Source organism: Uloborus diversus, chromosome 9 (genome assembly GCF_026930045.1).
Source record: "Uloborus diversus isolate 005 chromosome 9, Udiv.v.3.1, whole genome shotgun sequence".
Lineage (NCBI taxonomy): Eukaryota > Metazoa > Arthropoda > Arachnida > Araneae > Uloboridae > Uloborus > Uloborus diversus.
The window spans coordinates 5,945,632-5,958,826 of record NC_072739.1 but is presented as its reverse complement, the minus strand read 5'-3'; the positions used below and the strand labels follow the sequence as shown (position 1 = coordinate 5,958,826).

Here is a 13,195-nt window from a genome sequence, read left to right as displayed (position 1 = left end):
TGACGTCTCATGAACAAGGCCATTAAGGGAATCTCTTCTCTACCCACAGACAGCAGCAGTTAAAAACGTATCCGTTTTTATTTTATTTTATTGATTTGTTATGATTATTATCATGTACGTAATTTTTAGTGTTTTGAATTTGAATATTGATTCAATTCACGTGAAATAAGTGAAGAACCTTTTGCTCATCTTTCAATTCTCTGTGAAATATTTTACTGTTTTAATGTGTAGCTCAGTGTTTGCCCGGAAGCTTTTCTGCAACTGGCCTCGAACCTTGTGAAACGTGTCCTATGGGGCATTACCAACCTTCATACGCTGAGCAGCGATGTACACCGTGTCCTCCTGGTACTACAACTCACAGAAGAGGAGTTCGGAGCAATACTGAATGTAAACGTAAGTTTTTTTTTTTTTTTTTTTACAAAAAAACTTTTACTTCCTTTTACAAAAAAGGAATTATTGTATTCGCGAAAAAAATTTCACTCAAAAATCGGCATTAATTTCCATTTTGCTCACCCCCGAATGAAAGTTGAGTTTTTTTTTTTTTTTTTTCGACCCGACCACACGTACATATGTACCTAAGAACGTATAGACGCCCGAAATATCCATTTTGACGTTTCCCAAGTTAATTACAACGACTTTTCTCGTGACGTCTGTATGTATGTACACGTGTGTGTGTATGTATGTCGCATAACTCAAGAACGGTATGTCCTAGAAAGTTGAAATTTGGTTCGTAGGCTCCTAGTGGGGTCTAGTTGTGCACCTCCCTTTTTGGTTGCATTCGGGTATTTCTAAAGGGGTCTTTTGTACCTTTTTTGGGGGGGGGGAATCATTGTTAATTTCAATGCAAACTCAAGTGGTGTTATAGTTTGACGGACACTTGGCGATATATCGCCAGTCTTTTGGTCGCCAAGTTTGTCACCAAATTAGCGACAAATTTGGCGATTTTTTTTAAAAATCTGGCGTCAATTTGGCCACTGTTGTCAGAAATTTAACTGCTTTAAAAATGCCAATAATTTTCCTGAACTTTTTCAGTAAATTTTAAAATATCATTTAACTCAACCATTCTTAAAATTGCAAAGGAGATGATGTCTGTAACTGTTTTTGCGCGATGTCTAGGAGACCCCAAAGTAGTACCTACAGAGCCTTGAAATTTAGGACAGAATTCAATGTTACCCCAGGGGGAGGGAATGCCTCGAAAAATTTTTAATTTAAATTTTCGAATTAGTTTTTTTTTTTTTTTTTTTTTATTGTTTTTAATTTTTAAGCTAAAATTTCACTTTTTTCACCTTTGAAGGGTGGTCAAAAAATTCCCTTACCACTTAATATTTTATATCATTTGAAAGTGCTTTTTTTCTGAATAAAGTGAAATAGTTCCAGTTTTCTCTACTGTATGTACGTTTTTAATCTGACGAAACTCCAAGGATCAACTTGATTCACGACTTTTTGAATGTTCTTGAGACAAGTTTTCCGTTCTTTTGCGTTTAATGGTGACGTCACTAAATGTATTTTTTTTCTTCTTTTTTTTCAAACCATATTTTATGGCATAATTTATTAGCTGTTTTTTAATTTTTTTTTCCTTTACATTTAGGGAGGATGTTCTTAAATCCTTTTTAGGACGTGCGAAATAATATCTGACAAGGATTTAGTTGATGTCCAACAGTAATATAAGTTCAAAGATTGCTTATGTTCTTATTTTCTGACTTCAACCAGCCATTTGAATCATTTATTTAACACAAAAAGAGCTTCTTCAAATAGTATATTTTCATTTTTTTTTTTCCAGTTTTGTTTTAACAACGGTTTGTTATAGAGAACATACAAGAACACTTAGCGGTGATATCATTGAAAATATCTTACATATAAAGTCTAATACGAATTAGAAAAATCATGACGTTTGTTTACTCCTAAAATTCCCCATGTTCCTGATTCATTTCCTAAATTTCTCGGGTTTATTCCCACCTTTAAAAAGTTGTGGGATTTTTTGCATCTCTTATTGCAATTAGTATTGCAATTCTATTTCTTCGGCGGAGGGGAGGGGGATGGATTTTTGTATTGTTCGAATTGCAATGTGCATTTTAGCTAAATTATTTTCTTACGGGCTGGAAGAGGAGATAGGATTTTCAATTTCGTTCTAATTGCACAAAGACCTTCAGGGTTTTTTCTGTTAAAAACCATTCTCTGGAACTAGGAGCTCGAGGAAAAATTAGGGAAGTCCGGGATCGGTTAGCAAAACTGTTGCCCAGTAAGCAAAATGTCTTGCCTCCGTATTGCATAAAAGTTGACATATCTGGAAAAATCATCTTGTCTTAATGCTGTCTCAGAATTGTTATGTTACTCCCTTTGTGCTGTCAGCGTACTGCCACAATATTGACTGTTAAGTTGTATGCAGCATAATATCAGGAAAATATCAAGGTAGGCTGCTTTTGTAGTGCTGCATACGTATTGTCATGACAAGAAAATGTCAGGATGTTGAAATGTCAGTGTGAAATCAAGCTCTAGGCAAGATGGGCTTGCTTTTGTAATGCTGCGTACATATTGTCATGGCAGGAAAATGTCAGGATGTTGAAATGACAGGAGTCCTGATGGCAACCCGGTTGGCATTGAGTTTGATATTCATTTCAATTCATTGTTGCCCTTTTGCTGGCTGCACCAGGATCAGCCATTAGTAAACTAGGAAACTTGAGTGATTATTCTACATCAGTCCCGGCTCCTGGAGTACCGGGACTGATGCCGCCACCTAGGGTGGCAGGTTTTAGGGGCGGCAAATTTCATGACAGCAAAATATAAAAAGGCAAAAAAAAAAAAAGAAAGAAAGAAAGAAAAAAACCTAAATTTGTTTCTTAGGGGTTTTTTTTTTGGTTAAATGGCAGCAATACGTGAGAGTATGTTCGATGATTTAAAAAAAACGTATTTATTATTAAGAGTTGGGTTCGGCACCTCTCAACATCGCCATGGGGCAAGGAAAAAAAAAGAGCTGCCCCTCTTCTACATAAGAGTTATTTTTTTCATTCTGCACTGCAAAAAAAAAAAAAACTATTTGCACTTTTGAACTTTATTCGCATGTCAACGGGAAATTGACAGAAGGAAAAGGCTGAATAGATCTTATGGCTATGTTAGGATCTTTTTTTTTTTTTTTGGAGGGGGGGGAGCACTCATTGAAATGCAGAAACAATGATTATAATTATTTTAATGAATAACTTTCAAAGCTTTATTTTAAGCTTCCCTTTTTTTAAAATATATATCTTCCATTAGATAACATTGAAAAATAAAAAGGTTGTTGGTAGGATGCTGAGATAGAAAAATGGGTGTCTATTTGTACGTTACATATTCGAGGTGTTGAAATGGAAAAAAAAAAAAAAAGAGAAGGATGAAATGATTTTTTTTTTTTGCTGTAAAGTTTAAGAGGGAAATGCAATTTAAAAATATCCTTTAGGAACATTAAAAAATGTTCATCATTATTAAAATAACCAAACTAAAGGCAGCAGAAATAAGTTTCAAGCATTTTTTAAATCATTGTAGAAAAAAAAAAGAAAAGTTGTCAGCGTGTCAAAGAAATCCATGGCAAGATTCGTTTTTAAAAAATGCATAAATAAATATGACAGCTTCCAAGGGGACACCCATATATTTATACTTCTAAATTTTTCAACGGCACTGCACCTGGCTATACTCCCGGGCGCTGGGTATTAGCAAGGCCCTATTAACCTCTGAAATTAGAAGAAGCTCTATCTCATTTTGCCCCCCCCCCCCCCAGTTATGTTTGGGGGAAATTTTTCTAAACATTCTATGCGCATTGATACGACAGTGACTAATGCAAGTGGCTCAGCAGAATTCAGATTTAAGTTCATTCCACCTTACCGACTGACAAAAATTTGTTTATTACACTTGATTTGTTTATTTCACTTGAATTCTCAGCAATGTGGGTAGTAACATGTTGAATCATATTTGACACTTTACAGAGGAAATTAAATGTCACAAAAGTACATTGTAACAGAGTTGAATCAAATCCCACTTTTGAAAATCTAGCTCGTGGCTGCCTTTTATCAAATGTGTCCTCACTTTTTATAATCATTTAATTCTTTCAAACATTTTTGCTTAGCAAGTTCTAATCAGGGTTGCCAGATTTAAGAACAGTAAATACGGGACAGGCTTCTAGGAGTGAAAAGGGGGGGGGGGGGGTATATTTTTGAGACTGAGTGCAATTACTGGTTATGGTGTATTTTTAAGGGGTGATAAACAACCATATTTTATAATTTTCGAAAGATTCCTCTCAGCATGTTTATAGATGAGCACAATTTTGCAGGAACTCTATTTCAGATAATAAAGCAAGCAATAGAACGATGTTCAGTAAACAGATCAACTTTGATAGGAACAGGTGATGATTAGTTTTTTACTTGCGTTCGCTATCAGAGAAACAGTGCAATCGAAAATTTTTCTTGTTAAATGTGACTACTTTATCTGAAGTAGTAATGCAAGGAATCATGGAGCAAAACTTGCTTTTTAATGCCACATTAGCCAATGGGGAAATCTGAATGAGTAAGCTTCATGGTCTCTAGTCTGCCGCCAAATCAAATATACATACAAACCAAGCATCAAAACGATAACAATTTTTGCATTTGCTGCCACATGATTTTCTTTTTGCTCTTTATTTTACGTATTTTGTTATTTTTGCCCCAATAATGTCTCGTTTTATAAAATAATGTTATTAGCCAGAATACGGGACTTTAGCCGTCCCGTATGGATGTTCCCTGGGACGGCGGGACAATTTTTCAAAATACGGGGCTGTCCCTTGAAATCCGGGACGTCTGGCAACCCTGGTTCTAATGTTTGCAATCTCTTTAAAAAACTTAGTTACAAACAGAAACTGAGATTGTTAAGTTTTAGAGTAATATTTGAGCCTCTTAAAAATTCTGAAAGGAAGCTCAAATTTCCCGAGCCTTTTGGGTAATCTGGCCCTGGGTATTAGTCTAGTCGCCTCTCTTACGATATGCATTTCTTGTTTTTGATTTTCTGACAACTAGTAAAAGTTTTTGTATGCCGAATTATGTCCTGCTTATTTCGATGAGGTGTGAATGCGAGTAAACTTTGTATGACAGTATGTTTTATTATTTATGGTAACTTGAAGAGGAGGCACTTTGCGCAAGTGTTTCTTTTTTGCGCATTTATTATTTCTGGTAACTTGAAGAGGAGGGGCTTAGTGCATGTGTTTCTTTGATGTGCAATAACGACAAATGTAATGTAATCAACTTGCGAGAACACTGCGCGTGCGGTAAAATTTAAATTGCGTTTTTCATTTTAGTTATTGTATTTCGTTTCTGTTAAGGTTTTGAGTATTATGTACTCATTTATTTCGTAGATTTACCTATTTCTTGGTTATTGTTGAATGTCTTCTAAAGCGGATCCATTTTAGCGTCATCTGCTGGATCACGAACACGATCTCTGTAAACTCGACACAATACACACTTTGGCTTCAGTAACGTAGCCTAATGCTACTTCGTTTTTAATGTTAGTAAACGTTCATTCATGTGTTTAAGTTCGACTCTTTAATCTGTGTAAAGGAGTATAAATCGTAGGAAAATTAGAAATAATAAGCAGTCTGTTTTAGAAAGAGCAAGCTGAAAAAAACAAGAACCAAAAGCTTCTATTTAATGTTCTCTATTCTCTCAAAGTTAAAATAAGAGCAACCTTATATTGTAGGATAAATCAAACTCATATTTTTCAAAAATGATGATATTGATGTTTATTCTTTTCAATTTGTATATTTTTTGTTTTTTTGTACCTTCTATATTTTTGAGCTTGTTTTTACAGTTCGTTTCAATATTTTTGTTAATTTGCTCTATTATTGCTGAGATGTGTTTCCCTAGTCTAAGGGTGTCTACGAGGAGGAGTGCTCCAAGGAGGAATGCTCCAAGGAGGAATGCTCCGTTGCGCAGACTGCGCAATCGATATCTTAGGAGGGTGGGGTAATTTGAGAAAGTTTTCGGTTTTCAACTTCATTTTTGGGGGAGAAAGCTGTGCCATTGCCCTTATAGAGGATGAGACACCCCTGCCTATTTAAATCATAAAACATTAATTTTTTTATCATAAAAGATTATATGCAAGAGTGCGTAGTAATCAATGAGTCCAAAAACCAGTCATCTCCTTTGGTCAGAGGCAGGCACAGAAATTTTGGGGCCCGTCACAAATGACTTTTACAGGGCCCCCTCCATTTGTTTTACCCTGAAGTCACGACATATATTTCACCCTTCATGATAAAAATCTTGGGGTCCCCTTCAGGCGTGGGCCAACAGGTGTCCCTTCTCCCATCCCTGTGCACGCCCCTGCCTTTGGTAAAACTCGGGAAGTGATTGGTTTTTGGACTCATTGATTCAAATATACTCGTAATTTAATCACCTGATCCTGATCCTCTGAAGGAATCCTGGGTATGCTTATATAGTTATAATCTTTTCTTAAATATTCAGTTCACTATGTAAATAGTTGTACTAATGTTATGCAATTTTTTTCCCCTTATTTATATTATTGCATGACATATATGTTCCTAAATATAGAATTACTAAAGCAAAAAAATTCTTTGCTAATTTTTACGGCTGGATAACAGCTACTCAAGATCTATCCTTGAAAGGGGACAATTCCTCCCCCCCCCTCCGCTCCCCCAACATTTAAATATACTCTTATTTTCTTGCTATTAAGTATACTTTGACTTTTAAAATTCAAATGGAAGGTGTTCAAAGTTTCTCGCATCTTTGCACTTTGCTGGGGGACGACCCCACCCCCTACTTTCAAGAGCTATTTTGTGTATGTATTTAAGTAACCTTTATACGTCTTTTTCAGAAAGTTGAAATAGTAGGCTTGAATGCTGGACATTAAAATTTTTATTCAATATTTCTTGAATAAAACCTAACATTTCAATAATGGTATGTTTCAAAACTGCCTTTAAAATTTTTAGAGGCACAAATGTCGGGGCTGTGGGAAATAGGGATTGTGTTCATAATAGGAGTGCTTTGAGTTGCAGCTTATTGAATATAAAGAAAAGAGGAAATTTCAAGTACCATTCCTCAAAAATAAAAAATCATCTGTATCTTTTTATATTAATTTTTCTTTTCTTTTCATTTCAATTAGTTTTTTTTTTTCCTTTCTTTTCAAAATGCATTTTAAACATGCTGTATTTAATTCAAATGAAAAAATCAGTTTTTAATGCAGCAGTTTGTGACGTAACAGACGTACCAAAATTTTTTTTTTATTGTAAATACTACTATACTGTTCTTTAAATTTAAGTTGTTTTTTGTGAGGGTTTTTTTTCTTCTTCTTCTTTCCTTTTTCTTCCTGATAGGAATTGATTGTAAAATTTGATGTTTTTAGTCATCAATTTTCATTTGGGTAAGCTTTGTAACGAAACCTTACCGCCTTTGTATAAAACCTGTAATATATTTTCAAACTGAAAAGTTATGGATGGCTGTTGTAGAGGACGCCTCAGCACCTATAGACTGCCACTGTTTAAAACTATTACTATGCAACAGTTTTTGTTCATATGAACTTTTATAAGTGGCATTTAAGTTTTAGTTATTTACTGCTGAAAAGCCATAATTGAAATACTAAGTTAAGTTGAAATAGTTGAAATACTTTGAGCAGATCTAGGGTTTTGGGGTGCTGAAAAAATTTTTCCACCTCGAAGATTTTTTAACTTGGTTCAGAGACTGAACTTTCTGATTTTAAGGACTAAATAGTTTTCCCAAAAAGGTAAGATATTGCTGTATTTTAGTTTCTAAAAATGTTTTTTTAACACTCTTTTATTAGCTTCACCTGTATGTATGTATGTATGTATGTATCTTGTAACGGAATCTTGAAGCTCAAATTTCGCCCACTTCCTGCGATCGGATTCTTTTGAAATTTGGCACTGTTAGTTTCCTCCAATTTTAATCAATATTTTGGCATAAATCCAACAATGTGAAAAAGGAAAAATTAAAAAAAATACATTAAAAAATGCTCTAAAAATTATTTAAAAATATCTACAAAAACCTTTAATTTTTCTGCATCAGACAAAATTTGTTCCAATGTTCCAAGGTAATTAGAACATGAAATATTATTGTTTTTAACTAATTTCGTGCCAAAATTTAGGTGAGCCTTCAATTGGAAATTCAATACTGATCAGACCATTGTTGAACAAAACTTTTATTCAAATGCATCTAAAATTTTCAAAGTAATGTAGATATGATTTCCGCACACATACATCGATGATTGAGATGGATTAGCTGGATTAAACAATTACTCCACAGGTAATTTGTCAGCGAAGTTGAATGTTTTTAGAGCTCGGCTATTACACTTTAAGGGGTACAGTTGCTCTTTTTGGAGTTCGAGAGACCACGTTTCAAATGCCACCCGAAACCTTTAGTCGCTTTTTTTCAGCAAATTTCATGAATATAAAAGATTTTGAACAATGTTGAAATGAATATTTTTTCGTAAAACAAGTTAAGCTAAAAAGAAGAAAATAAAATAATAGTTTAAAAAACTAAAAAAATACGCTTTCGTAGCAAAATGAACTAAAAAGTGAAAAATAATCTTTGGATGATAGTAGTTGACCAATCACTTAATTTTAATGTAGTACAAAAAAGTGTGGGGGGCTTCTTATCAGTTGTCTTGAATTTCTTCCATTTGTTGTCCATGCGAAAATGTAAATAGACAGCACCCCACGGTTTTTTGTATTACATAAAAATTAAGTCATTGGTCAACTACTATTATCCAAAGATTATTTTTCACTTTTTAGTTCATTTTGCTATGAAAGCGTGTTTTTTTTTAGTTTTTTAAACTATTATTTTTATGTTTAAATACAATTTCAATATTGTTATTTCCTCAACTTAGGCACGGGACAAAGTGGATCACTATCCAATATGCTTAATAAAATTTAAGAGATTATTAATCTTAGTTAAAAATTTTTATTGAAATGTAATGTGAACAAGGGCACCACAATAGGAGGTCACTGTGACCTCCCAAAAATTTCCTTATTTGGCAAATTTAAAAACAATATTGCTACATTGAGACTCCTTTTCTTTTCTTTTTTTTTTTTTTTTCAAATTTTTTTAATGATGCTTAATGTTCCTTCTCATTAGATTATGTATTGTATGTTATGTGTAATTGTGTGTGCATGCTCGTATTTTTTCATTTTGTACAAATTGGAATTTGATTCGGCTTCCCAATAAAATTTTAGTTTGAGTGCCCCTAAATATGAAGTGTTAACCACTGTAAGTTAAAAATATGTGCACAGTACTCAGAACTATCTGCAGATACAAAAATCACTGTGCAGCAGGAAGAATTTTTTTTTTTTTTTTGGTAAGACAATGCCATTCCATGAAAGCAAAAGGGGAACTTTATTAAGTTCTCAACAGAGATGTACCGAGTACTCGGTAACTACTCGGTACTCGGCCAAATTTTGATCAGATACTCGGCCAATACAGAGTAGTTGCAAAACATTGAATATTGTCCAAGACAGATATTAAAATTTATAAAAAAGCGCAAGCATATATAATATTCTGCAATCATTTACAAGTCAAATTTAAAGTTTGAGAATAATGAAGTTTGTAATGCTTCAATGGAATAAATCTTTATTTTAATGTCCCCAAAGTTAATAAAACTTATTTATTGAAAATTATGCAAAAAAGGTAAGTATCGAAAATATGGAATTTTTATATTAAAAATAGATTTTTGCTATGTGAACAAAAAATAGAAATAAAAAAATACCTTTGCTTAAAAAATAAAAGGAAATAAAACAACGTTAAAAGCACAATGCAGGAACTCTGCAGACACGTGTCTTGGCATTTCAAGGAATTTCTTTTTCAATGCACAAAATCTGAGCTCGTGGATTTAAAGGCATCCGACAAGAGTCGGATTTTTTTATCGAATGTCTTTACATTCTTTAGCTCACATTTTATGCACTGAAAAAGACGTTCCTTGTAACGCAGAAACACGTGTCTGCAGTGTTCCTGCACATTTGTTTTATTTGCTTTTAAAAATTATTTATGTTTGGCAGACTAGAACTATACTAGATTGGTATAATTTGTTTTAATTCCAACTCGGTTATTTATTTATTTTTAATTTTAAAAATATTTTTTTTGTAAAATTTTTGACATAAACAAAATTTTTTAAATAATGCGTAATTAAATTTCAGCAGGAATTTAGTTTTAAAAACTATTGTATGGACAAGGAGGTCTATACTACTATTCCAATAAGTTCAAAATTCATCACACGTGTGTCGGAGGTTCTTCTTTAAACATAATTGGTACTTGGTAACTCGGCCGAGTAGTGAAAGGCAGAGTACTCGGTAACTCGGTACTCGACCGAGTAATAAAAGGCTACTCGGCCAAAGTGCTACTCGGTACGTCTCTAGTTCTCAACATATTTTGAAGATAATCAATGTTTAATATTGATATCAATTAACAAAAACCAGTGCGATGCACTGGTTTTTGTCACAGATACATTTGCTGGTCTTACGGCAAATGTATCTGCACACGGCGTGCACATCTATATTATCTAGCTATGGTGTTAATGTGAAAAACCAGCGTAAATAAAGCACAAATTTTGAAGAAAATACAGCATATAGCTATTTCAAGGCTACTATGGAGCCTCTTCATTAGTGCATCTGTTTCACTTTGATCATATTGTAGCACAAAGCTTATATGATTTTTTCATTTATGGTGTTAACATTTGAAAATAATTAACAAAAATAATAGACATTCAAATAATTATAATAAAATCATTAAGAAGAAACCTGGAACGTAAAAATGTTCAAGTAGATAAATAACTAGATCTCAAATGGATATGCTTGTAAAATATGCAACAAAAGTGTCTTATGTAGGATTAATTGTTCAAAAAGGGTAAAGATTATGTTCACATAACATTTATCTTGAAAAAATCTACTAGAACTTAATTTATATTCCCCAAACCCTATTTGAAACCACTATTGATATAAAATACCTATGATTCTTTTCTGATCCAGATCTTTCAAATATTTCTGTTTATACTATTAGCAAACTTTAACATTCGCTAATTTGAACATTTTTTTTTTTTTTGTTTGATTTAATTTTCTTAAATTTTGGTTTCTTTATTTGAAAAAATTTTGGAGTGTTCTTTGTAATAGAGCAATGTAAGGAAATTTAATATTATAAAAATGCAATTTTAAATTACTTTAAAAATGAAGGCTCCACTGTGCCCAAAACCTGGGTACACATTGTGTGCACTCAGAAAGTGAATGCAGACAATTTAGATATATTTTTTAAATTCATAATATGTTGACAATATTGCTGTTACAAGAATAGATTTAACAGATTAGGTTTAAAGAATTTTAAGTTATTCTTTCCTTTTTTTGAGCAACCACAATTGCTTATTGTTCTCACTTGACTGTTTTGATGTCCTATCATTTTATTTTCCTGCCAGCACTCCCTGCAGCATCACCGGGTCCTCATGATGCTGCTCCTATAGCGAAAGTCATCTCCCGGTTGCGTCAATATCCTACACTTACACGCATAGAAACACGCACGTAAAAACAAACACATACATACGCCTACACACATACACACACACGCATACATACGGACACATACACACACTCATGCCTGCACACAGTCACAAACACATATGCCTACACACATATACATATTCCCCCCACACACAAACACTCATACACACAACTACCCACACAATCATACCTGCACACAAACACACACGACTACATGCACACACTCGTGATTGCGAAAAACATAATTTGAATTCCAGATGTCAAAATTCAAATTAATTTTTTCTGCTTATTTTTTCTTTTTTCTGTTTAAAAAATGTAAAGCAAAATTGAATGCCATTTTTTAAAGTCATAATGATTTGTTTCCCCCCCCCCCCAGTTCCATGCCCTCCGGGAGAAGTGTCGAGGATTGGCCTCCAGCCTTGCTTTCCTTGTCCAGATGGCTTCTATCAACCTCACAAAGGGGAAAAGTCCTGTTTCAGATGTCCTGCAAATGTAAGGACAGGTATCCAGGGGGCTAAAAACATCAGCGACTGTGAAGGTATGACTATTTCCCATGATTTTTTTTCTGTTTAAATGCTCATTTTATCAGCTTCACACCAATGTTTTAATGAATATGCTGTCGTAAGTTTTGGAACAATGAAGCTGTAACCAGTGGCGCAGCCAGAAAAATTTTCTGGGAGGCCTTTTCAAAATCGAAAATTTTTGCTTTCTTTCCCATTCATTTACAATGCGTAATCATTCAATATCAAAGAATTTCTACAGTAATTATTCATTCAAAGTAACTGCTTAAAAACAATTAATAATTCGTACTGATATCACTATGAAACGAAAGTGGGAAAAAGCACAGAATATTTATTATTAGTTGTACTTTAATCTTATATTCATTTTTTGTGTGTTTTTTCTCGAGATCATTTAAAACCTCCTCCTCGAATACATTTACGTCTTTATGAATGTCAAATGCTAGCTAATAACGGTTTCGATCTTTCGATGAGAATTGGTTAAGATCCTCAGAAAATCCGGTGCGGTAGGCTTCCTCTCTCTAGATGTCCCTAAAAAGGATTTGTGCAGTGATGGAAGTTCTGAGGGACCATGATACCCCGCAGAGCTTTATTGACACCATTTTAGCTATCTTATACCAGTGGGGACGTGGGGTGCTAATCATGAAATGCAACATATATATTTAAGAATTGAAAAGTAATTTCTGGCTGCTTCCAGATCACTAAAAGCAGTAGGATATTTTGTTGAAACCTATTCTGCTTGGAAAAGCTTAAATGCTCTGCTTTTTTCCCTTGATTTTAACGGAGGAAATGAATGCGCTTGTGTTCTGGGAGGGGTTTTAACCCCAAAACCCCTCCTGTGGCTGCGCCACTGGCAAAAACAAAAAAGGGTCTACTTAATGATTCTGCCAAAAATCAGTAAGTTCTGTCTGTAGAACCACTAGCAGACAATTCTTCCCTTCAAACTCTGAATTTTGGTGCCTCAAAAGCATAAAATGTTTTACATTCCAGAATTTATCAATTTCATTAATTTTTAAGCATTATTGATTAATTAAAAAGTCACCCATCAAGGAATGACGGGTGAAAATTGCTTCAACATTTGAACAAAGCCCTTGCCTGAAATACACCGCCAGCTCAGTCATTTCCAGCCGAAGACTGCAGTTTCGTGCTTATTAGCACTCATCAGCCCGGCATAGGA

General features: G+C 33.9%; 1 protein-coding gene across 1 annotated transcript in view; it reads left to right on the top strand.

Moving 5' to 3' along the window:
- Nucleotides 1–13,195, top strand: part of LOC129229725 (sushi, von Willebrand factor type A, EGF and pentraxin domain-containing protein 1-like) — a 139,194-nt gene that overhangs the window by 69,781 nt on the left and 56,218 nt on the right. Inside the window, 2 exon segments of the mRNA XM_054864091.1 lie at nt 232–393; nt 11,877–12,038. Of these exon segments, the coding sequence (XP_054720066.1) occupies nt 232–393; nt 11,877–12,038 (324 nt within the window).